This window comes from Vipera berus, assembly GCF_964194415.1.
Source record: "Vipera berus genome assembly, chromosome: 1".
In the NCBI taxonomy this organism is placed as follows: Eukaryota; Metazoa; Chordata; class Lepidosauria; order Squamata; family Viperidae; genus Vipera; species Vipera berus.
Window position 1 is genome coordinate 30,665,519 of NC_138202.1, and position 27,808 is coordinate 30,693,326.

General features: G+C 36.9%; 1 protein-coding gene across 6 annotated transcripts in view; it reads left to right on the top strand.

Moving 5' to 3' along the window:
• Positions 1–27,808, top strand: part of BRF1 (BRF1 general transcription factor IIIB subunit) — a 219,917-nt gene that overhangs the window by 155,952 nt on the left and 36,157 nt on the right. For all 6 annotated transcript variants that reach the window (XM_081313338.1, XM_081313342.1, XM_081313340.1 and 3 more), the window contains 4 exons: positions 8,628–8,689; positions 9,108–9,189; positions 9,742–9,797; positions 20,854–21,110. In XM_081313338.1, the coding sequence (XP_081169464.1) occupies positions 8,628–8,689; positions 9,108–9,189; positions 9,742–9,797; positions 20,854–21,110 (457 nt within the window). The remainder of the gene's footprint in view (positions 1–8,627; positions 8,690–9,107; positions 9,190–9,741; positions 9,798–20,853; positions 21,111–27,808) is intronic.

Consider the following 27,808-nt stretch of genomic DNA (forward strand, 5'->3'; position numbering starts at 1 on the left):
ATCTAATGTTGGACTAGTGGTTTGAGCATAAATACTAAGAGGTAAAAAGATGCATGTCATGCATATTGTAATTTTTCTTTGCAGACTAGATTTCCTATGTAATATATTTGATTTATACCACACTTTTGTAACCTGGTGACAACTCAAAGCAGTTGACAGATGTTAAAAGAAAACACAGAATGAAAACACAGATTAAAATTAATTCTAAAATTGAAAATAAAACCATTAAAGTTTGGAGAAAGAATAATTTATTGATGGATTTTTCAAATGCTGACAGAGCAAAGGTGTCAGATATAATCCCTTGGGAGTATGTTTTATGATCAGGAAGTAATGAAGGATAAAGTCCCCCCACATACACACACCAACAAAATATATCTCTTGACAACTGAGACATCTTCAGTAGAGCCTTTCTAGCAACTCCTAAATAAGGGAATAGTAAGTAGTCTAGATGAAATGTAATCAAGACAGGGATAACTGTTATCTAGTTTGAATGGCTCAGGAAGGGACACAAAGGTTCTTCTCACTACACTTAACCACCTACATGTTTGATGAAAGTTGAGATCAAGGAGTACTGACAGATATATGACCTTATGCCAATGGATAACCTCACCAGTTGTTTCATGTAGCTGTTCAAGAGAAGAATAGAGAACCTGGGGCATTCCACAAAAAACAAGTCTCTAGCAAACTTCTTTCCCCTCCCCGACCACTGACAAAAACCAATATCATTAAAAAAAGGAGAACCACCCAAGAACAATGCCTCCCTCTCCAGTCCTTTAGAGCCAGACCAGAATGATACCATCAATAATGTTAAAAGGCTGAGGACCAAGAAGTTGTGCTCCCCCAGTCCTGGTCATTCATACATTCGTTTAGTGTACTCTCTGTGCTGAACTCTGGTCCAAAACCTACGATGGATAATAATTGGATCAATCAAAGATTTCTGAGTAGGTTGTGTACTGCAGCCTGTTTCAAAGGAAATGGAAACATTCCCTCACCAAAGAAACATTAATTGGGAATCCAACCTCTTGTCACCTCATCAGAGGTTTTAACCAAACAGGAAGGATAGTAATCCAAGTGAGAAATGACACTACCAGGAGCCCTATCCACTTCCTCAGGAGTAGCAGACTAACAAACTGATCCCTGATGACTTCACAGGATCAAAACCCGGGTTTTTAGTAATTTTATCTCTCTGATGCTGTGATAATTCTTCACAACACCCCTCACCTTGACCATTATCAAATTTAGCCAAGGTTCAAGGCATGCATCTAGATGTGTCCTATGAAAAATATAAGCAACTTATAATTGTTTTCCAGGGCTGGAGTTCACACTTTGAAGAAAGTTGTAGTATTCCATTCTTGTTTGTTAATTTAATAATTATTGTCATAGTTACTTCTTGACTTCCTTGCCAATGTGTTTCAAACATTATACTATTAGGGAATCAAATAGCAACACTATTTTCATGGCACAATATAGGATTAAATATGAATGGTTCTTAATTTTACAGGCTCCAAAAGATTCCATGCAATTCATTTACTGTTGGTTGTAAAGGAATCCTCTTATTTGGATAAAGATTTGCTTCCAGCGGTGACTTCAATGAAAGTTACAGGATATAAGCAAAACAAGTTATACAACGAAGTAGAATTGTTCTCAGGGTCTAAAAGGAAACTCTGTGCTCCTTACAAAACCAAGGTGGCAGCAAGATAATCCCAAATACTACAAGAAAAGTTGTATTTGGCAATTTTTTTGGAAAACAAATTTGCATATTATTTCTTATAAGTGGCCAGAAGCATTAGAATGTACTAAGTGTCAAGCGCAGGGGAAATCAGGAGATTCAGGCAGTTCAAATGAGTATAAAGATTTAATGCAAGCTTATGCTATCTACAACAATCCGACCAACAGCCCCTCAGCTGTTTGGCGGCACATTTGAAAGCTCCCTTGGTTGTTTGGCTGTGTTGGAGCTGGTCTCCAAGCCTCTCAGCTGATTAGTGGCAGCACTCACAGGGGGCTGCACTTCCAGCTGGTCGGCAGCCCCAGCAGGAGGTCAGAGGCTGCCACGGGGATCCCTCGTCATCCGCGTGGCAAAAGAAATGCAAAGGGAACCACCCGGACGAAGGAAGCAGAAGGGAACTTCAAGCGGCTGGCAAACCAAGGCAGCGGTGGCCCCGATGCTCCGGCGTTCCAGCTGGGCCGCGGAGCAGCTGGTAGCTGTGACTACGGGCTTTCCCCCCCCACCCGTTGAATGTCGAGCCCGGGGCTTGACACTAGTGATCAAAGAAAATGAGCAGGAGATAAGAGGCATTCAAGGTGGGCTGGACTTAGATCTCTTGCAGGGCGCAGGGACTTGTGACTTATGACATGTTTGACTCCTCTCTCGGGCTCAGCCTGGTCATCTCCTACTTACATCAAACTCTTGAACTTGGATTTTAAAGGTTTTAACAGGCATTGCCTGTAGTTTTTTTATGTGGAGATCTAAAACCAGGCACTGAAGATACTGCTCATTCTCAGCCTTTGAACTGGTTCTTGAATGGAAGTATTAATTAATATTTCATGTGCGCAAGGTCTAATTCACTGTTGAAAAATATTAGTTGTTATATATCTATTGTTTGTTAATCTTAAAAATGGTTTGAAACAGTTGTAAGTTTGAGGACTAATTGTAACTCCCCTTTTCAGAACCACTGTAACTAAGTTGCTGAATGAATGGTCATAAGTCAAAGAATACCTTTATAGACCTGTAATTCTCAAAGACCTCAGCAAATGAACAGGCTTTTCATTTATTTATTTTTTTGCTGCCTAAGACACCATTTTCCTGAGACTTCAAACATGAGGAAGCCTTGCTACATAAGCTTTCCATTAATGGATTTTGAACCTGTTTTGTACCAGTGTCGCACAGCAAGAGATAGGAGAAGAATGAGGCTGTAGCAAAAACAGTAGTTAACAGTGATCTCTTCCAGTCTAAGCATGAGTGTGTGAAACTGCCTTTATATTGAATTTGACCAGTGGTTCACTTAATAGGCTGGTATTATGTATCTTGACCAGGGTTGTCTGCAAGGTCACAGCAAAAAACTTTCCAAGGCCTGCATGAAACATGCAAAAGATATAAAACCCGGAGCTTTACTGAATAAAACTGCATACTCTGTCTTTGAGAAATGGATCCTTTCTTTTCTCATTGAGCCTTAATGTTCAGTTTCTGCAGATTCTGGAACAGGGAGGCGGCAATATCAGCATGAAGGGCCTGACAGACGCTTTCAAGGACTATAATTGAGTTGGAGATTTGATCGAAAGCTGCGGAAACTGCTGGTTCCACCAGAGAGATTAAAAGGGGCAGAGAAGGGAGTGGGGTAAGAGTTGCCCCTTAACTGTAAAGGCACTCTCTGATCTGCTTACAGGATTAATAGCTGAAAGAGGGACGTCTTTTTTAAAAACCAACAGGCGAAACCCCCAAATCCATAACTCTGTTGCAGGCTTTGGCTTCCTCTGGAAGAAAGGGGGAAAAAAACAACTAAGAAAGCAAAATGTATCAGGATTTTCATTAAAACAATCTGTTTTAAGATCAGAGGCCAAAAAGATAGTAAACATTGCATTTCATGGGAGATTATTGAAGAGAATATTATTTAGAATATTATATTTGTTTGACTAGAAAGAGGATGCCATAGTATTTCATTTGAAAAAGGGGCCAAGAATTGGGAGCAGCTTTCCCCTTTGTTTCTAGAGCAAGGTGCTTTATGGACCATAGGTGGCCCACTTGGAAGTTAAGACAGATTAGCTAGTTTGTTGATGATTGCAATGGAGTTTACTCTGATGCGTTAGAACAGCTGTTTTTCTTTCTCAGATTTGACCCTTTTAGTGGATGCTGATTTAATAGCCCAACGTCTTTGTTTACAGGGGACAGAAACCTGGGTATTTGAAAGCCCCATGTACTGGTACTCTTTTCACTTAATAAATGCCTGTCAGATGAAATGAAGAGTGGCTATTTGTAGACAGGACCAGTAGCCTTCAATTACTCCATATCCTCCCTTTCCTGAGTTTAGGTTGTGCTTATTTCCTGATCAGTTCCTTGTTCTGCAATTCAGCAGTTGGTAAATGAGTTCTCTGACTCTTGATGCTGACAGAGGAAACAAATGGCACAAATTCCAAAACAAGTTTAAATTAAAATGTTGACACAAAGTGCATCTGCTATTTATGGAAATGGTCTAGTTTGCAGACTAGTTTTAAGTTCTTATGCACCAGGTACTTTTCTTTTTGATGAAATTTCCAGAATATATTTCAAAATATTTATTTTATACAGTGGGTCATGTTCACTGTAGTTCAAAAGCTGCATCTGTGTGTGCAGTTTATCATATAATTTGTCCATTTATGACAGAATAAAATAGAAAACAAAAAGGTGGATCATTGTGGGCTTCCCCTCAGTTGTTAAGAGTGCTGGAAAACATGTTGAATCTCATTCCCCAAGTTACTTCCTGGGTTCTTAAGGAAAGATCTAAATTCAAAGCATGTAACTAAAATTAATTATGTTTGAAACAGGGAACAAAACTGAGACCACAGAGTCATATGTAGCTTCTCCAGACTCTGGAGTACAGATTCCAATCCCCTTTCAAAAGCTGCAGACAAAAATCTGATTTACAATATGATCCGAACAGAAAACTATTAAATATATGAGGAGTAATTGCATTAACAAAACATTTTGAATCCAATCTGTTTGATGTACTCCCAAGCTAAAGTCACCATTCGAAGTGTAAAACAGACTGTTCCAGTGAATTGGGTAATGTTTCAAGCAGAAAAAAATGGTTTTTTAAATTTGACTTAGAGGTAGACCTCGACTTATGAGCATTTGTTTAATGAGTATTCAAAGTTAAGATGGTGCTAAAAGAGGTCTAGAGGCTAAAGCATATAAGGAACGGCTGCTGAAATTGAGTATGTCTAGTTTAATGAAGAGAAGGACTAGGGGTGACATGATAGCAGTGTCCCAATATCTCAGGGGCGGCCACAAAGAAGAGGCAGTCAAGCTATTCTCCAAAGCTCCCGAAGGCAAGACAAGAAGCAACAGATGGAAACTAATCAAGGAGAGAAGCAACCTAGAGCTAAGGAGAAACTTCCTGACAGTTAGAACAATTAACCAGTGGAACAACCTGCCTCCAGAAGCTGTGACTGCTCCAACACTGGAAGTTTTTAAGAAGAGACTGGACAGCTATTTGTCTGAAAAGGTCCCTTCCAACTTTACTATTATGATTATGATTACTGGTCCTTGCACTTATACTGTAAGGCAGTCACATGATCAAAATTTGAGCACTTTGCAACCAGCATGTATTGATGAGGGTTGCAGCATCCCAGGGTCACCTGCCATTTGTGACCTTCCCAAGGGATTTCCAACAAGCAAAGCTAGAAGCTGGATTTGCTTAATGTCTGTGTGATATACTTAACAACCATAGCCAAAAAAACCCCAAAACACATAACCGGGCATGACTCTTTTAATGACCACATTGCTTAGTGATGGAAAATCCTATCCCCATTGTAGTTGAGGATTATTTGTACTTCTATGTCTTGCATTCAAAATAGAGCATTTCAAATTTGAAACATGATCAAATTTGAAATATTTTGCAGACCTCCCAATTTCTTCCTGTAATATAATTAATTTTAATATTACCCATAGGCACCTCTGATTTTTGCTTGCTTGTTATATTTCTAAAAATACAGAGAGCTGGTCATATGTCAGACTGCTATGATTCTCTGGTAGAGTTGAGCTACCTATAATGTCTAAATTATAGAAATACACAAACCCCTTTTATGTATTTCCTTGAAATTCCCTGGACAGCAGCAACAAAATTTGACAACAGATTGCTGTAAAATGGCATTTGAAAAATGTAATAATTACTAGCCAAGACCTCAGTCTTTTGTCCTCAGGCAACATTCACCAGAGATACTGCTCAGAGCTGATAGCACTGGACTGGATGAGCAAATAACTTTGCCTTGTAGGAGGAGTTTGATACAATAAATGCACAATAAACAAATGAGTTGGTAACAGTTTGCCAAGTTCTAACATGCACTTCACATTATGTTTGCTCTTGCCCAGTAGATGCATGAATTGATCTAAGTTTTTAAAAGATACTATTTAAAAGCTGCAACTTAAAGATTAAATGGAGAGATGATGTTTTCGAAGTGTGTATCTCAGTCTAGACAACATCAATTCAACTAAAAATAAACACTTAACCTTTTAATGGGTCCTCACCCATCTGCAAACTCAAATTACGTAGCATAAGAATAATGCAAAACATTCCACCTGGAATGGCCTAATAGCACTGCCTGGAACAACACATGCTTAAGTGTTCTGAAGGGTGAAGTACAGGTTGCATTTATGTGCTTACTAAATGCAAAGGCAATTTATGTGAAATCAACAACAAAGCCATATTTACTAAATTGCTGAAAGAACATCATTGCATTTTTGAATGCGTAACTGCTAGGATTTTTTAACTTCTACTCGTGTGTGAAAACTCAAGTAGAAAGCTACAGATAACTGCAGAGCAAGACTTTGCTGAATTGTCAGTGAACTCATGACTAAAATATGTCATTTAATAACCTTTTCCATAAGCTTTTCAGTCAATCTATGATCATAAAATTGCCTGCAGAATGTGTATCATCTGATATTCTTCCAGGAGATAAGTGTGCAAAATGTTTCAGATAGCATAAATATAAGAATATTATTGGATAGCTGAAAACACTGTCACAGTGTTTGAACGAAAAGTGCTGTATTTAGATTAATTACTGAGAAGATTTATGGAATCCTAAGCAAGTTGATCTCTTCCACTTCTGGTATCCATTTATTTCTGTATTTATTGTTACCTGATATCTGTTCCAATGCATCGCTTAGTTTGTAGCTACTTTTTCAAAATGCATGAAATATCCAGAGTTTCTGCTTTCTGTCCCTCAAGGCTAGGTTGTATCTGTACAGCACTGTGATATTTCTTGAGAGTAAAACTACTGTAGTGCATTTTTGAAACATGTCTTTCTCAAGATTAATAAGGCTCAGTAACAATAAGCAATGATGCAATAGGAGGTTTTTTTCCTTCATTCACTTCTCTGATTGGGGCATTTTCAGGACAGATTGTAGATTGCAAACTGGAGACTTAGCTTTTCACAGAGTGGGAGAAGAGAGGCTTATATCCCTTCTGAATGAATGAACCTTTATTGTCAAAGTACAACCATGTATACATTGAGATTGGCTGAGCCTCCCTTCGTGCCCCCACCCCCCAACTTACAGTGACACAAACCCTCCATCTTATTACACCATGTGAACTAATTGCACAACACACCAGAATCACAAGTCAATTATGCATAAAGTTTATAAAACAGCCCATGGATAAAAGCTGTTTTTCAGCCTGTTGGTGCGGCTGGCTATACTCCTATATTTCCTACCCTATGGTAGAAGAGTAAAGAGATAGCGTCCAGGGTGTGAGTCATCCCTGAGAATCTTCCTCACTCTTCCAAGGCAGTGAGCCCTGGCGATGTCATCCAGTGGTGTCAGGGGACAGCCCACAATGTCTTGTGCTGTGCTCACCACCCTCTGTAATGCCTTCCTATCCACGGCTGTCAGACCAGCATACCAAACCACAATACCATACGAGAGGACGCTCTCTATAGTAGACCGGTAAAAGAGGGTCATAAGCCGTTGTTCTACCTGTTCTTCCCCAAAACCCTGAGAAAGTGAAGCCTCTGTTTTGCCTTTCTGGCCACCTGGGTTGTATTAACTTTCCAGGTCAGATCTTCGCAGAGGTAGACTCCCAGAAATTTAAAGGAGGAAACTCTCTCCACACAGTCCTCCCCGATGTAAAGTGGGGCAGGTTCCTCCTTCTCCTTCTCCAGACCAAACATTATCTTCTGTTTTGTGCCCTTCTTATTTACAATAACAGCAGGTAAGATAGAAGCACAGACAGCAGGGCTTGGAAAGACAGTTGGACATCTGTGCTGGGAAGCTGCTGCTTTTACACCCTATTGTGGAATGTAAATCTGGGCAGGTTTCTAACTGGCAACCATAATTCATTTTCCTGGATCTTGGGTGGACTGCTTAGGCTAGCAGGGTAAGGAACACTCAAAGTGACCTCCCCAATTGCTAGCCTTTTACCTAGTTATGGGTCTAATTTCCCATGTGTACATTCATGCATACAAAACAGATGTTATGATGATTAGTGCAGCTACTCATTGGCATTCATCATTCACATGGGTGAATGCAGCAACTATTTAGATACTGCATGTCCTTGACTTTGGGGCATTTAAAAGTTCCTAACCTCTCATTTGTTCACTTTATATTTAATTGAATGTTTATCACTGAATTATATTAATAGTAATTCTTAAAGAGATGAGGGGCAAGCCTTGTTTGTACCTATTTTCTACAATAATTAACTTCTGTGACAGCTTGTATTCACGCAAGAAACAATAACTAGAGAAAAGTGTGGTTAAGGAAAAAAAATCTTTCTTCCCTTTTTTAATATGGATGGGCCCCATATGCTGAATGATTGCTTTGTTAGCAAACCAGTTATCAGAAAGACTGTGTTTCTGACATGATTAAAGCCAGAGATTGAATCGGAGTTGATTTGGAATGAATGCATACCATAATTAAAATTTGCCTTACTTCTGTTTAGATGAAAATACTGGAGATGGTGAATTAGATCTAAGTGGAATTGATGACAGTGAAATAGATATGGTAAGAATCTTTCCACCCCCACCTCTCATAATTGTTTCTATACATATGTGGATATGTTCAAAATTATCAAGAGGTTTTTTTTAAAAAATAAGGCTAATATTATTGTTTTTCCCTTCGAGAAAAAGGAATGTTATTCTATATTCTATTCAGAAGTTGCCTGTGCTACATAGACAAATTAATACAAAATTCTTTATTTAAATGAAACTGGTGATTGACAGTAAATAAGCATGTATGTACAGGGAAATAGAATAAGTAGAAATGAATCAGTATCTGTACTTTAAATATAAAAGAGAGGAGCTGTCTTTGGGAAAGCATGAGTTGGTTTGGGTGAGGAAAATGGTGGACATGATAAGGAAGGTGATTCTGCTAATTCCTGTATATTCACTGCAGAAGTAACACTTTTACTCTCCATCTCTAGTACATACTTAATGATTCAGAAGCCAGGATAAAAGCAGAACTGTGGATGAAGGAAAATGCAGATTATTTGAAGGAACAAAAGGGTAAGCAAAATAAATAAAAATCTTTCTGGTGAGTCTTACTTGCTTTTTATTTGCTTATGACAGTGTTTACATATAATTTCTTAGGCTGGAAGGCTTACAAAGTGGCAAATAACAACAAACAAAAGTATTAAACTTAAAAGGCTCAAAACATTAACTGGAACTGATAAGTTTGAAGTAAATCATAGTTACATTATTTTAAGAAGACTTAGCAGTTTTAAATACATTCTTTAACAGAAAGACACAAACCCTGGATGTGTTATCTTTTAGTTCATACCTCCACCGTATGATAAAATAAGAATACTGCAAACCTCAGGAAAGATCTCCTCAGAACTGTGAACACTGGGCATCCTTAGCTCCATTGTTTTCACTTGGGTATGTCAGAAGTATTACGGCACCTGTGACACTGGATTACTGGCCACTGTTCTAGATTTGACACTGCTGCAGAAGGGAAAAAAATCAAGTCTGTGTTTGCTCCCATCTCTATCCCTGATTCTCCAATCCGATTCTTTAAAACATTATTCTGCTTACACTTCTCTTTTATCATTTTTTTAGAAAAAGAAGCAAGGATAGCAAAAGAAAAAGAGCTTGGGATTTATAAAGAACATAAGGTAAATAGTATTTTTGAAATAGTCTTTGATGTGAAAAGAAACATATTTGAACAATGTTTAATTCTGTTGGATAAGACCTATAGAAAGTATTTCATTATAAACACCAATGTGCTTTAGTATAAGAATTCAATCTTACCAGCTTGGCTGGCTTTAAAAAAAGGCTGGACCAGTAAATGAAAGTCATGGGATCATAGCCTTGATTGCTTGTGTGACTGCTTCTGAAGATCAGCTGCTGGGAACAGACTGCTTGTATTAAGATTGTAATATTACGATTTATTTTTCATCTCTATTTTTAAAATAAATATGAAGCTTATCTTTTCATGCGTTCTGTCATATATGTTTGTTAAAATCCTCGTGTCACTACAAATATATTATGTCTGTTTTATGTACACTGCATAATATATATATATATATATATATATATATATATATATATATATATATATATATATATATATATATATATATATATATATATATATATATATATAATAAATAAACCCTTACTTAGATTCAGACATTTTTTTTACTGCAGTAATGCTTTTAATATAATTAAAGCAAGTCATATGTAATCCAAACTTTCTTAATTATATATTTATTTTTAAAATAAGTATTTTGAAGCTTCTTTGTCCTACTTAATAAAATAGCTAGATACGTTAAGATAAGATTGCCCTCAAAATGAGCTCCATTTTTGTGGACTCCATCCATGCAGTTTTGAAGGCAGAGTTAACAGAAGTAGATTTGCGTGAGTTTTTTTCAGGGTATTCTTTTGATTTCCCAGTCTAGTCAAGAGCCCTGTCTTTTTCTGATGACCTCCCATTGAGGTTCTTAACTACATTTGACCTTGCTTAGTTTATTGAGATTAGTCAAAGGTGGCTCAGTGCTGTCATAGGTAGAAAAAAGTAAATGCTTCTAGGCCAGGGGTGTCAAACTGCCGGTCTGTGGGCCGGACCCATCATGAAGAAACTGCACCCACCCCATGGCGAAAAAGCTCCGATACATCGCGCGATGTCACATGTCGTCGTGAGTTTGACATGTCTGTTCTAGGCTGTCCTGTGACCTGTTGGGTCATCCTTTGAGAGAAATTTAGTGCAGTCTGATTTGAGTAGAATTAAATTTTAGGCCGATCATATTGTTTTTTTAACTCAATGCTACATAGTACCGTGATCAGCTAAGAAGAATGTATATATATAAATAGAAAAACAATTGTAATGGCAAACAAACTTCTATAATAAGTCAATATTTGCTTGCCTAAACAGATAAATGGAATGACTACAGGCAGGGAAAAAGCAGTGGGAGCGGGAGTGACTTCTGACTTCCTGCTGACTTCCTTATTTATTTTGCTTTTAAGGAAACTGGCAAGGAATGTTGAAAATCATGATCATGTGAACATGGGGATCCTGCAACAGCCATACATTTGCAAATAAACTGATTCGAACATTGTGGAAATTTCAGTTCCACAGGAGTAATGGTCCCCAGGATTTTTTAATGCTTTCTTTAGGTTAGCAGATTTTAGGCACTCCGATTCAAAAATTATTGTTTGGGTTAACTTGAGGCTACAAACAGACAAACACAATAAGAACGTTAGTAGTTACCATTTTCATACCAGTTTTCTCTTTGAAAAATTGAAGACATTTTTATGATACATATTTTGAAGTTATGTTAGACTTTTATACTTCAGAAAGTACTCTTTAATCTGCATTAATAAGAGAGCATGTGTTGTTCATTTGCTTCCTCTTCCCATTAATGAAATTCCATTCCCTCTTTTGGACAGAAATTTTCTGGGAAGATTTTTCAGTTATTAAAGCATTCAGTTATTAAAGCATTCTGAAATTGCCCTGCTCTTTTACCTGTCATGCTGAGGTCCTCTTTCAAGCTGGATCAGTTGCAGCTTCATGGTTGTTGTCATTTGCACAGTCACTCCTTTCTTCAGTAGTGACAATATTATATATCCAAACTCTGTCCCAATAATTATGAAAGAAACGTTGGGAAGTAGATTTCCTCTTTTTAGCAGTAGCTGCACATTCCAGCCTTCTTTTTCTAAGATGCTGTTTTATTCTGTTAATCCGTCATGAAACTAGTCAGGATGTCCCTTTAAATAAAACTTTTCTATACATCTAAATGTGAGTAAAGGGACGCGGTGGCTCAGTGGGTTAGGACACTGAGCTTGTCGATCAGAAGATTGGCAGTTTGGCGGGTTGAATCCCGAGTGCCGCGTAACAGAGTGAGCGCCTGTTCCTCGTCCCAGCTTCTGCCAACCTAGCAGTTCGAAAGCACGTAAAAATGCAAGTAGAAAAATAGGGACCACTACGGTGGGAAGGTAACAGCGTTCCGTGCGCCTTTGGCATCTAGTCATGCTGGCCACATGACCACGGAGACGTCCTCGGACAAGCGCTGGCTCTTCGGCTTTATAACGGAGATGAGCACCGGCCCCTAGAGTCGGAAACGACTAGCACGCATGTGCGGGGGAACCTTTACCTTTTTAAATGTGAGTATCTATGAGAGAGATGATGCTAAGATATAGATTGCCAAAACATTAATTCACTGCTTTAACTCTTAATATCCTAATGTTTAGTAAATCCATAATTTAGCTTGCTAAACTGTGCTTCCATAGTCCCTAGCATAGAGAGAGAGAGAGAGACATCACCAAGGTCTGGGTTCTGTCTCGCAAGTGGAAAAGCTGGAGAGATGCAGAAATGACGTAATTTCTTTGAAAAAATGGCAGTATCTTTTTGATCAAGTATTTGCTGTTTTTGCGTTTTGTTTCCTCATAAAATCCTAGCACCATCCCCATCACACCTGCAATTTTTGTATTCAGCAGCAGAGACTAGAGCTCAGCAGCAGAGTACATGCTTTGCATGCAAAAAAATCCAAGCTTGATTCCTAGTATCTTCAAATAGGGATATAAATGATGCCTGCTTGATAACTTAAGAGAAACCTATAACTTAGAGAACTGTCTTGTCAGAGGACAGAGTACTGAACCCGATGGCTGATTTGTTAAAAGCGGCTTCCTCCATTTTTATTGTTGCATTTAAATGCAGTGCATTGTGTATCTAGTTGACATTGCAGTTGCTTTGAGTATCACATATCCTTTCTCAGGGGATTGCATTTATTCAGGCCCATTTTCCAGCATATTTTCAACTTATGCATGTTTGGCAGTTTCCACTGATCTACAGTCTAGCAGTCCAACAGAGCCCTTGGACATAGTTCCTGGCTTTTACTTGTATTGTCTATGCATCCCTTGAGTCTCATGTTGCAACAGTGGCTGCACTGCTGTTTGATATTTCCATTGAGATCAGCAGAACCAAGATTTGCAGTAAGTTTTTCTTCTGTGCTTGTGTGTCTGTGGGTAGCAATAATGTGATTTATTCCATACTGACAATTTACAAAAAGCACCACTTGAAAATAATTCTTCTGCAACTGGGACAAAAAAAAAAGATTTTAGAAATGAAGAAGCAGAGCCATGGGGAATTGTCAGCATTTAGAAGAACCAAGGAGGAGTGTGTGGACTGCAAGCTAAAAGACTATCAATTTTAGCATGAAGAAGAGGAAGGAAGGCTAGTCTGCATCTGCAGGCACAGGCCAGGTTTGACAGAATTACTCTGGTTTTTATTAGCGTCCCAAGAAATACCAGCTAAGAATAAGTTGTGAAAATATTTATATTGATATTTAGAAATTTAAGGATAGGAACATTCTAAGTACATTTGCATCCAAAAACTTGTTTATTACCAAGCTAAACTAAAATCATATTTTTCACTTACAAGTCTATATTATATTTCAAATATGCAGCCTAATTCATTGTGGGAATGCCAGGTTTTATTTTTACAGTTTGTTAGTGTGAATCAAATCAATTGCAGGTTTAGTTACCTTGTCCTGATACCTTCACAAGCAGATTGAGGCTCATGTGTTCTGTGTGGAAATTCCTTTGAAAATCGTGTTAGATGCCGCAGAATGCAGAAATGAGTTTGCTACATGGGGCAACTAAATAAAACAGCTTGCTTGACAATAAGACAAATTTCTGTACAAAGAAATGTATTGCGGTGATCTACCATTTTTATTTTCTAAGAATATCTATAAGATCTTTATCAAGTCCAAAGACATTTGAGAGGTGTAAGTGATGCTGAAGGCTCACAGTTTTACAGGTTGTGGGTTTCCCATTTCATATCATATTTAATTAAAGGTATCTAAAAATGGAATTTAAGTCAAGTGAAAATTTGCTTGGTAATTATTAAAGGACACTTTATTGAAACAATTGCCACTTGTATTTTTTTCCCACCTTGTTTTCAGTCGATATAGTAATTGATTTGGCTATATCTCTGCTGATATTTTAGATTCAAGACAACTTAAAGTTAGATAATATATAATGGATAATACCCAGAGGGTAATGCCAGAATTAACTAAATGTTTATTATGCTATCCCTTTAAGTAAAATTGAGCCCTTTCGATGGCCATATTTTGGGGGGAATAGACTGATTTATCTTTGGATAGTTCAGTTTTAGTATCAAGTACAAAGGACATTTTTTTAACCATACTTTAATTGCATTTACATATCACTCTTAATCCAGTCAGTTAAAGATCTAGCAGCTTTATTTGTACAACATGTTAAATGTGGTTGGTTTTTGTTGTGGAATAATGCACTATGCAAACCCAATCCATTTGGTTACTATTTAGTTCAGTGAATTGAGTGAACCCATTTAAAGTGGATTAATTTCTTGCCAAAGTAGTTGATTACAAACTGAGTACAAGCCAACAGTATGTTGTGGCTGCAGACAAAGCAATAGAACTACAATTTCGAAATCATGGGAGGTAAAGAGTCTATTCTGCATGCATTGGCCACATCCCACCACAAATACTGTGACTGGTTCTGGGCACCACTTTGAGAAGGATTCAGAGCAATTGGAACATGCCTAAAAAGGGGCAGTAAAAATGATCAGGTGATTAGAAACAAAGACCTATGAAGACAGACTGAAGAAGTTCGATATACAGGTAGTCCTCAACTTATGACTACAATTGAGCCCAAATTTTTTGTTGCTAAATGAAACATTTGTTAAGTGAATTTTGCCCCATTTTATGATCTTGCTTGTCATGGTTGTTAGGTGCATCATTGCAATTGTTACATTAGTAAGATGGTTCTTAAGTGAATCTGGCTTCCTCATTGACTTTGCTTATCAAGACATCGCAAAAGGTGATTACATGACCCTGGGACACTGCAGTGGTCATAAACAAGAGTCAGTTGCCAAGTGTCCAAATTTTGATCATTTGACCATGGGAATGCTACAATGGTTGTGTGAAAAATAGTCATGTCACTTTTTTCAGTGCTGTTATAACTTTGAAAGGTCACTAAATGAACTGTTGTAAGTTGAGGACTACCTGTATTTCTTGAAAAAAGATGTTTGAGAACAAGTATTCAAATATCTGTGTCCTGGCCCAGTCCACGTGCCTGTGTATACGCAGGTGCACGTGCGCGCGTGCACACACACACACCCCCCCCAAGGAGTTTTAATGCTTTATTTAAGCACTGCAAGCCCCTAATGTTATTCTCCAGGTCCCCCTCACTAGAAACACAAGGTCCCAATGAGTCAGAATCTGCACAGCAAAGGCATGAAGTCAACAAGCAAATACAAAGTCTGAGGTCAAGGTACAAATCCACACACAAAGTCTGAAATCCAAGCACACATCCAAAGTTCCAACACAATATACAAAGCGAAGGTACAAGTCCACCATCCACTCACAAAATCCAAGGTCCAAGCATGAGATCAAGTAACAGGGCACAGATCCAGAAGCATGAAGTCAGAGCACATGTAGGGCAGAAAGCAAATGATTGTCTCCAACACAGCTTTGCTCTATGCCGGAGCTAGGTAGTCACCAAGCAGCACAACTCATTAGGAAGGATGGGGCTGTCTCCTCACGAGTAGCCTTGCTGACCTCCATTGCACCTCCCTCCACTCGGTACTATGTGCCTTGAGATCCAGTAGGGAGGCAGTTCCTCCTCATCTCCACTAACTGGCTGTAGCTGTGCCTCTTCTCCCCCCTGTGCCTCTGGCTGGCATCCATGCTTCCTGGCTGCAGTTGGGTCTGTTCTCTTCAGCTAGGCACTTGTCCAATCGCTCCTCCACTAGCTCTTCAACGTTCCTGGCCTCTCCTCCTCTTGCCCACTCCTGGGAGGTAGTCTCCTGTGTCCTCTTGACGTTCCCCCACCCCTCTCAAGTCCCCAGATCTGGTATCTGAGGAAGCCATTACAATCTGAATCAACTTCATATAGAAGAAAGCCAAAACCTCTTTCCTTTTGGAATTCTAAGCACAAAGTGAAAGATTTAAATTACAGAAACTAATATTGCAGTCAAATTAGGAAAACCTCTAATAGTTAGAACAAACTGATAGTGGAACTAAATACTCCAAGAGGTGTAGATTTTCCTTCACTGGATAGTTTCAAGCAGAAGCTGGTTAAGGAGAAAATGTGTGTTCAATGTGGGAATCAATATTTCAGATACCCCCTTGGATCTAGAAATAGCACTTAGACTTATATACCATTTCATAGTGCTTTACAGCCCTCTCTAAGGATATGTTGGAGAAGCGTTGAGGCAGGCCTGTTTGAGGGCTGGTCTGTTTATGTGGAATTGATTCATAGCAGAAGTATGGACGACTTCTACTTTGGTATCATGAAAGGAAGGAACACTGTTTTATTTTGTAGAGTTTTTGAAATCTGAGTATCTGCTCATGTTGCCCAAGGTGATAACAGGGATACTGGAGGCATTATTATTCTTTTATAGATTTTCTTTCCTTTAGGTGGAAAAAGGCTATTTTTTATTAATAGTTTAAGAAGGCTTTATGTCATTGTTTCTGAAAGGTTGGTATGCTTTAATCTGTATAACCCCTGATGTCTCTTGGAACACACTGGTAAATAAATGAAGTAACAAATAAAACATGTGCGTAGTAGAATGTGTAGTTAAAAAGGTTATAAGAAGCTGCCTTCTATGCCTTATCTCCACTGTAAGACTTTAGTTTTTCTTTACATGAACTTGTAACAACGCAGTGTGAATTATATTATAATAAATATAAATGACAAGAAACATTGAGGCTAAAATATTTTAAGTCTATTTATAGCATCTAAATTTTCACAAACTCTTATTTTTTCAAGTGCATAGATGTGAATTAGGCCCATCCTTTAAAAAGACAACTTGTTGGGGTAGGGATATACTTTTTTAAAGAACAAGACCACAGTTTTCAGGATACTATCTGATTAAGAATATAATTTGTATCATGCCTCGAAATGAAGTGAAGATTTTGAGAGATTCTTCTATTTACATATGGAAAAGTGTATTTTCTTTCATTTCTAATTATTTTAAGCATACCTTACAGTTTACCTTGCAGTTTTTATACAATTACCACCTCAAAATGGTAGCAAACCGCACTATAATGTGTGCACAGTTATTAGGCAAGTTGTATTTTGGAGGATTAATTTTCTTATTGAAAAAATTATTTCTTATTAATTTTCTTATTGAACCACAGTGGTCTTGGTTAATTCAAAATGTTAATAAACCGCAAACCTAAGAAAGTAAAAGTGGGGTTTTGGCCTTCTTAGGAGAATATCTATGTGTGCACAATTATTGGGCAATTATTATGCAACTAATAATTATGCAGAATTATTATGCAACTAAAAAAATGAATATTTGCTCATCTCACTCATTTATTTGCATCTGTTAAAGTGAGAATAATAAACGACTCAAAGTGTACAAATAAACATGTTGACATTTCAAAAAAAAGAATAGTGACCAATATAGCCACCCTTCTTTTCAATAACAGTCATAAGCCTTCCATTCATGAACTCTGTCGGTTTCTTGATCTGTTGATGATCAACGTTTTGTGCAGTAACAACCACAGCCTCCTAGGCACTGTTCAGAGAGATGTACTGTTTTTCTTCACTGTAAATCTCCCATTTAAGAAGGGCCCACAAGTTAGGTCAGGTGAGGAAGGAGGCCATGTCATTATTCTTTCATCTTTAAGTCCTTTACTGACTAGTCAGTCAGTAGAGTAGTTCGATGCATATGATGGAACATTGTCCTGCATAAAAATCATGGTCTTCTTTCCTGTACCACTGCTAGAAGAAAGAAATTTTTGACTTTTCAGTCAGTTAAATCTCTTTTTTGGCCCATTTTGCCTGAGGAAAAGAAGCTCCCTAATAATAATGCACATCTTGATATAGGATGTTGATCTCCTTAGGCCACACCCTCCCTGATATGTTTATATCCACTAAGCCAGGAGTCCCCAACCCTTAGGCCTTGGCCCACTACTGGGCCACAACCAGTTTGAAACTGGGCCATGAACGATGGGTAAGTGCATGCAAAGTTTCACTCACACATGAAGCTCCATTTGTGCAAATGGAGCTTCGTGCATGAGCACTTGCTGCTTATGTGAGTGGAGCTTTGCACACAAGCACAAGGCCCCTTTGTACAAGTGTCTTCTGCTAAAGCGAGTGGAGCTTTTCACGCAATCTCAAGTGTGTGCTGCTCATGCAGTGGAGCTTCATGTACAAGCACAAGTGCCCTCTGCACGAGTGGAGCTTTAAGCTCAAATGCAAGTGCATTTGAGCTTAAATGGAACTCTGCATGCATGCGTGCACCTGCCACTCACATGCCCCCCCCCTGCGCTGGGCCACCAAGCTGGAAAGGTTGGGGACCACTGCACTAAGCAAGTTTATACAGCTTGGAGGTGGAAAATATGCATGACAATGATGATATAGTCAAAATACTCACTTGCCTAATAATTGTGTACACAGTATATTGATTTTTTGCCACAATGGTTTTTTTGTGAGTTGCAATCCTGATGGTGACAGGATGCTGACTGCTGAGTTAGGACATTATTGAATTGAAAATTACAAGTATTAAGAATTATGGCTAGTTTGGTCTGACTTTTGGAGTAAAAGTTAAACTGACACAATGTTTAACATTGAAACTAATCCACCCTGGCAGATTGTTTGAATTGAATCATTAGTGAGCTACTATCCATCTCAAGACTTTAGCATGCAGATTGGACTATAAATGCTAAATAATATCAATTCAAGGCTGTGTAACTAATGCCCCTGGGGAAATAAGTGGGTTTGCTTTAGATACAAAAGGAGAATTACAGCTGGAATCCTAGAAGGCCAATCCACACAACCAATAAAAATTTTCTATAGCATACATCAGCAGGTTCTCATGTTTTTATATGCTGGAGTACCCCCTTTGCAAAGTAGGTCTCTACGAATACACACACACACACAAATATATATATATATATATAAATTATTGAATATAAGGGGGTATAGTACTTAAAGCCCTTTTATATAGGTGTGAAAATATTGGCAAAAGTAAAGGTTTTATGGATGGCTTACATATAATAGCAAATGTCAAATTAAGCTATCTGTTTTTTAATATAATTTTATTAGAGATTTATAAACAAGTGAAAGATTAAAAAGTACAGAAAATGAACTTGAGGAAGAAATATATATATACAAAATTTAAAAAAGAAAAAGTTATTTAAAGAAACAACTTCTGATCTTCTTTATAAGAGTTACAAACTTAGTTTTATGGAGTACTCCAGAATCACTCTTCCATAATTCAACTCTGAGCTTGATATATTATCTTCTATTGAAACTTAGTATCATTCCTCTCTTTTTAAGGTTAATTACATAGTTTGCTTCTTCTCAAATTCAACATTTTTCAGTCAAGAAATCAGCAAAATCCATAAAGGATTTCCATTGTTTTATAAAAATACTTATTGTCTTATCCCTGATCAAATAAATCAGTTCTACATTTTTTCTTTTATGCTGTATTCTTAGCTTAGTGTTAAGGTGTTGTGATAGAATTTGATCGCTTGTCTTGTTCCTGACAAGGTACACAAGTATATGTCTGAGCATATTTCATAACTTTTTATTTCTTATTTTAATTCTCTACATTTTGTCCACTTCTACATCCATATCTTCCCCTCCCATTCTAAATTTTTTACTAAGGCTTCAACAAGTCTTCTTTTTATCTTTTCTTCCATATATGAAAGCTATCTACTATTTTGAATTTCTAAATGTAAAACAGCTATAAGTGGAATTTCCCTTTTTGCAGATTGTAAGCCTGCAGTTTCAATGTCATTCGTTTGCAAAAATGTCAAGTCTCTACTGAAACTTTTTCATATAATGGGAATGGCATATTGATATTATGTATTTTTATGAACCCACTCCATTTGTTGTGACCATAGATGAAATATTCTCATTATATGATGTGTTTTATTTAGTGTTCATATTATAGAAAAGGGGAAGGGCGACTTTTGTTACAATATAAATTTCAACTTCATTGTGTACAATATTGGAAGAGATACAGTAAAAACATAGAAGCTATGTGATTATTATCATAACCAATTCAAGACTAAAACTGGAAGCACTGTAGTACCAGAAGTAATAATTTTTCACTTAGTTGTTTCATTGTGATCTAAAATTAAAGAAAAATTAATTTAGGTTCCTAAGTCAGTTGTCCCTTTCCATGGGCATAGTAGTTCAAATTTTGCTAACAATTAAATTTTATTTCCAGGATCTACACTTAAAAACGGGGCTTGACATGTTGAAGGAAAATGTATTTTCCTTCAACATGTCTTCTTAGCAATTACTTCCTAGCATTGCTACATAGCATATACATGGACAGCCATTCAAAACAAAACAAGGATCTACTCTTAAAAATGGGGCTTGACATGTTGAAGAACACATATTTTAAAGGCCTACCTACATACATTGCTACATGATATATACATTGATAGCCACTCAGAACAAAACTTCTTTCAGTGCATTATTTTTAAGGGAGAGAAAAAGTACAAGATCAGGTATGCAGCTCTGAATCCATACAGTGTTGGTTCTACAAAGAATTGTTAAAACCATACTGAAATTTTGACAAACCCTTATTATAACTAATCACTTACCCTGCCTCTTCACCATGACTTGTCATCTGAAAATGATATCGTTGTAGCCCGTTCTTCGATTTCATCAAAATTATTGTGCTTGCCCCCTAAAATTCGTATTCTTTATGTTTTAATTAAGCCCAAGAAGTCTGCAAAGAAACGGGAGCTGATCCAGGCCAGCACAGCAGGAGAGGCAATTGAAAAAATGTTGGAACAGAAGAAGATATCAAGTAAAATTAATTATAATGTGTTAAGGGACCTCAACAGCAAAGGAGGTAGCACACCAAAGAAAGATGATGATACCGCTGATGATAGCACCAGCACCAAGAAATTATCAAGGAGAAAATCTCTTGTGAATCGGAATGTGACCAATTCAGTAAACACCATGGGGAAAAGGTACCACAGTTATTTATTGAAATTTGCATTGTAGTCAATGTATCTAGAGTCAATGCATTGTTAATGTTTCTTTGATTTTGCAATAGTGTTCATTTTATTGTGGTATGTGAGCCAGAATGAATCTGTAGGTCACATCAGCTGGCAGTATCAGCATGGATTAATCATCACAGCCTGGAGGAATCAACCAGACATGCATAATTCAGCTGCCAATGGCTTCCTTGATACGAATTGTCAGATGTATTATGCTATTTCCCTTTTCCAAAATTATCAGGTTTTATATTAAATGGTATGCACGCATGCTGAGATAGTCATGTATGTATTCCTTTCCATATTAATATGAAAAATAAGTAGTTATTATCTGTTGTGACATTCTGCAAGATTTGATTTAGTTCTTAGATATACTTTTATACCAAATTTTGGTTGCTAATTACTGACTTTCACATAAAGCTTTGTAGTAAACATTGCCTGTATTTTCCTAAAATATGAGTGTAGGAAAATGCTGTTGTGCTAGCAGGAAAATAATTCCAATTTGGACATTTATTGCATTTAAAATATATGGGCATTATAGACATTTTGCACATTTGTTATTCTCTTCATCCATCTGCTGGCTATAAAACTAATATCTGAGATCTGAGCTGATTTTGTTCAGTGCTCTTTCTTCCTGGCCATTGTGCAGTATTTTTTAACGAGACAAAGTTAATTGGCCTTGTAGGGTCATCCAGGAGCATCTTAGTGATACTAGGTGAGTTTACTTCTGGCTTAGAATTTGTTCCAGTGCTAGCCTTCCAGGATTCATCCAGCACCATCCAGTTGCTGAATAGAGTTGTCAGCAGCCCCAAATATGATCCATGCATCATATTGCATTGATGCAGATGATAATATATAATTTAGCAACACTGGTAGCAGCTGCTATCATCACTATTGTTTATTCTTTATAAACTGGCTTGAAACTTTCAGCTGAATGCTAATTTCACTGTATTTACAATAAGAAAATTATACAAACTGCTTGCACTCCTTAATCTGCTTTCTGTAATAGAAACTTCACTTTCCAGCTAAATCCTGCTCTTACTATTTCTGGATTCTCTTCTCTCTGCTGTTTACTGACTAAGGTCACATTTCCTTACAACAATAGCAATAGACAAACATTCCTGCCTCATTTTGAAAGCATTTATTTTTTTACCAGATCCCCTTTCCTTCCCTAATCAATGTTTTGTTCTTTTTTTTGTCCACAAATAGCTTATTTCCAGTGAATAAAATACAGATTGTGAAAGCAATCCAGCTACTGGGTCTTTCATATCTGAATTAGTGACATGGGTTTGCTGGAAAATTTGCTCATATGGTGCTTTATCTTTCCATAAACTAAGCCACATTATTTGAGATCTGCTCCACTATAATGCAATAATCTGAATATAGGACTTTTCTGTTTCAAGTCATTGTTGTCCGTTGTCCATGAAATTTTTGTGTTCATTTGGCCTCAATGATTCTGGATGTACTGCAAAACGATTCTACATCTTTGCAATTTTTGCCATGCAATGCCTTATTGCTTAAAGGGAAACAGGAAAAGTACAAAAAAAGGTGTGGTTTTCATAAGCATCTTTTGTCAACCATTATGATGAAAAAAAATAATGAAATGTATATTGTGACTTAACAGGCAAAAGCTTTGGCTTTTTTACACCGCAACATCAAGCACATACGAAAGTCACAGGTTTTGCAACACGACATCATATTTCATCATTTGCTCCTCCACATGGATGTCTGTGGTAGTTTTATTTGAAATGCTAGGACAATGGGAGTCCCTCTATGAAGAAATTGGGTGGTTTAAAAAATAGGGGAGAGATATATATATATTTTAGTATTATGACATAGTAAAACATATTCATAGAAAATTACGAATGTTTTTTGGATCAGAATGAGCAATTAGCAGTGCCTGAATTGATGTATCAGTGAAGTCATCTGGAATTAGCTTGTCTCAAAGGAGATTATATTTTTATAGTTCAGAGTTTAAATATATATTTATCAGCAAAGCACTCCAAATCCAGTCTCTAGCATCACCATTGAAAAGGATATTTTTGTAGTATGATAAAGAAATATGTTTGGTTAAAAATCTGAACAGTCACTACCTGCCAAGAATGGACCATAGTGAGTTAAACAAACCAGTGGTCTGATCTGACAGATGGTACCATCATAGCATCTTGAAAAAGATGTTCTTGCAATGAGGAAATAGTTATTTCAAGTCTAAAGGTTATTTTGATTTTCTTAGTATTAAAGATTTACAGCAGTCTTTTTTGTTATTTCCATCCATTATTGTAATTGCAATACGTTTTGCATGGCACTAATTCATTCCTTTGTTCAGCATAATTTCAAGATGTAATGCATAATTCCTTTGTTCAGATTTATTCCTCTGAGGTGTTAATAGATAAATGCATTTTAGCCATATAATAATCACAATAATTTATGTGCAATTAAGAACAAAATGTGCCCCACTTCTCCTTTGACAATGAAACTCTTCATGTGTCTCCATCCAGAAATTGTTAGCACAGATCTTACTATCTAATTTATAGTGATTAACAGTCTTGTTGGATTTAGTTTAGATACCTTGAATGTTGAGTAATTTTTAACTGGCAGAAGATGGCTACCTAATAGACAACTGTAAGATGCAGGTAGTTTAACTAAAAGTTAAGCCTTTCCATTATCTAATGTTGCAGATAAAAAAATGTTATGTTTGCACACAACAGCAGAAAACCAGAATTGTATTAATTTCTGACTTCCAGGAGGCATAAATCCTGCTCACAAGAGTAGCTAAATTAACCAGGAATTGAAAGTTTACCAGGGCTTCCCAGTGAGATTTCTGATTGCTGTTTCCAAGCTAATTGGAATTCAGAGTCAGGACTGAAGAAGCTGCTTGTATGATGAAGAAAAAACAAGGAAAGTCCAGTTTCCTTTTGACAAAGCACCTTTAGGATGGCCAGAAACAATCTTGGGTTGTAATCCAGGCTAATTTAGCTATGAGAATAGTAAATTTGGCTGTGAGAATCAGTGATTGGACTCTTTAGCATACAACTTATCCACAGTAAGATAAGTTATTTTGGAAATCTGTTTTACCATTACTGAAATTAGCCAGTGACTCCTATGCAATACATGTGATGATCCATAATTTGTAGATTATTTGCCAGGGCCATGCAGAATGAATTACCTTTGTTCTAGTCTGTCCAATGCAAATTCTTCCTTCTCTTCCACTGTTAGTGTTAATAAGAGTTTAGCACTGTTTGCATGGGGTAGCCATGGTTCTTAAGTTTCCTGCACATCTACAGTTGAGTTTGGGAAGTGGCAGAAGAGAATTTGACAAACCTAAACCAAGATAAACATTTGGTAATGATAAATTCCAAATTATGCTTTAAGTGTGATTGGTGAGGGTCAAAGATTATTTCGAGGGAAAGTGGTTGAATTGTATCAATGCAACACTGCATTGCCCAGTCCAAAATCCCCCCACAGAAAGATAGAGAATAGTGTGCTTTGAATTTGTCCTTGCTGCCACCATAATCTCTCAGATTTAAATGCTATTGTGCAATATAATAATGAAATAATAAATATTTTGGAAGGTGTTTGCTGGTTTGGAAATATTTGTGGGACTTCAGAAATGACATCAAAGAAAACTTTTAATTCCAGTGTGTTATCAAAGGCTAATTACATACAATATTTGTTTTGTCACAAGTGGGGTGCAATTATCTGTTTATTTTAAAAAGGCAAATGACGCTATATATTCTGGCAAAATACCAGATATGCCCATAAATTTGGGGATTAATAAAGAGAGATGAATGTGCTTGTGGGGGGGGGGAAGAAAGGGGCAAAGGGAGAATATGTTTACGCAGATTCAATTCTCTGTAAATGTGTTTTAATTATATTTTTTGCTGCATGTAATTGGAAGCTGCCTAATAGAAAAAAGGTCAAATATAATTTTCACATACAAAATGCTTTGTTTTAAGCATTTCTCTTCTACTAGGTGTAGTTCAATTTCTGACAGTGCTTATTCCAGCTAAACATCATAAATTCATTCATTATTTTTATTTTTGTCTTAACTCTTACCCACGTTGTGAAGCATGGAATATTGTTATTGGCTACGTGTTATAAATATGTGGTTTAAAAACATTTCTTTTATAAATGGGGCAAAACTAATATCTATTTCATATTTAATTTTTCATGAGTTTTTCCAAGCTGGTGGAAATGGACTGCAATGTCTAGGGAAATTTTTGTATATTATGCTTTTTCCTTAAACTGAATTCTTTATTACATTGTTTTTGATCTGTTATATCAAATAAATCTGTTAGCAAAGGATTGTTGAAGTCCCTATTGTATAAAAAGGTTTTCTCTATTTCATGGTACATAAAAAGTAGCAATATGTGGAGATACACAATATTATAAAAGGAATAAATGTATTGTGTTAATCTTGTCAAAATCTAGGAAGAAAATAAATAGATTTAAAAAGACACTGGAGGTTTTACAACAGAAGCTTTTTTTTCTATGTGCATTACAGGCTTTAAGAGGCTTTATGTGGGAAAAGATCAGGAAATATTTTATTAGAAGACTGAATTTGAATATCAGGCTTATCCTAACATTGTTTTTGTTCTATCTATCAGAGATAAGTTTTAGACATGGGTTTTAGGGTACTACCCTTTGTATTGTTAAATAAATGCATTATTTATTTTTTTAGATGTTTACCCCATTTTTATCACTATATGTAACTCAAGATGATGAACATATATGAGTAGAAGACAATATTCTGGGCAATTTTAGGATTTCTGTGCTTAGAGGAGCTGTAGAGTTCTGAAACTACATCCTATCCTTTCCCACACACAACCTCTTATACACAACAAGTAGGAAACTCATACCTGTGAGCAGCATGGAACCACCAACCCATTTTGTTAATTGCAAACTCTCCTCAGGACCATGACAGCAAAATTCATTGGCAATCATGGGTTTTTTGGTGGGGGATTTGATTTTTCCTAAAAAAAAAATAGGGGGAGAGGGAAGAGTCATCATTTCAATGTTAAGGCTGCCTGGTTTCACAATGCCTTTGGTGGCTTACAATTAATATATATATCAAACAAAGAGACTACAACTGACAGGAAGACTAAGGCTCATAGTAAAGAAGATCATAAATTACACCCAAACAAAGAGCTCATCCACCAACCTACAGTAATCCAAGCCTGGATGAATGATCGGACTTTTGACTGTCTTAAGAAAATTCAGTAAGATGGGAATGGTACATATCTCCTAAGAAAGATCTCATTCCACAGACAGGAGCCATCACTGAGAAAGCATACTTCCTAAGTCCCACAAGGCAACATTGTTTGATCAGTGAGACCTGGATTATGCCCACTCTGGCTCACCTCACCGGAGAGGTGATAATAAGTGTGAGGACTGGCCCATGAGACACTTTTTTCTTGTAAGTTTGAACAATCATTAAACAAATGGTTGTAAGTCAAGGACTTCCAGTAATGTCTTCTTTTTTATTGCACATGCTTCTGAATCCCACCCCATTCAATTTAGTTTTATATTTCTCTTCACATATCTTTACTACATTTTAAATAATAAAGTGGGCAGAAGAATGCCTTTACACACAGCCACATTTTTACTTAGCTCCACAAAGATTTATTTCTTGCAACAATCTGCTACAGGTAGTCCTTTGATTGATAGCCACAGTTGGGACCAGACTTTCCATTGCTAAGTGAACAGTTTTTTAAGTGTGTCATGCCTGATTTTTATGACCTTTTTTGCCATGATTATTAAGCCAAGTGTTACAGTTGTTAAAGTGAATCATATGGTTGTTAACCAAATCTGGCTTCTTCCATTGACTTTGCTTGTTGGAAGCTGGCTGGAAGGTTGCAAATGGCAATCAGATGATCCCCAGGACATTGGAGCCATTGTCAATAGTGTAACTACCCAAATTTGGATCATATGACTGTGAGGATGTTGTGAAAGTCTTAAGTATGAGGACTACTTGTAAATCACTTTTTTCAGTGCCATCATTGTAACTTTGAACGATCACTAAAGAAATGATTGTAAGTCAAGGACTACCTGTATCCATCACTTTTCTATCAGCACATTCACATTTTAAGATTTCTCCATCCATTACTTCCACTTCAGTAAGCATTTTACACAAATTAACCATAAAGTTTTGGAGATTTATTTATAACTTTCAGTTGTTTGTTCCATGTTCCCTCTTAAACATAGCTTGGTTTTTGATGTATAAATCCCCAAATCCATGTATCTTATTGCATCATTTATTACAAATCATTCAGGTTCTCAGCCAAGAACATATCTGCATATGAAAATCAAGTACATTAATATCCTCAGCCAGAACATTTCTTAACATCACAAGCATTCTTCCATTTTTATCTTATGCCTTAACTAACACTGATTCTTGTCATTTTTCTTGCAACGTTAAACTATTAGTTATACCACTTTTATTACATTTTGAAATTAACTTTGACTCAAAAATTCACTGAAAATATTCCATAATTCATATTTATTTACTTTATGATATAATCTTTAAATCAGGAGGTGAGGGAGGAACCCTTGCAGGGTCGAGCCGAGGAGTTTAGTCGATTTCTGTCGGACAAAATCGCTCGGATCCGGACCGGTTTGGACTCCGACTGGGCAGAGTCTGTCGAAGAGGATACGGGCGGTCTTGTCGATTT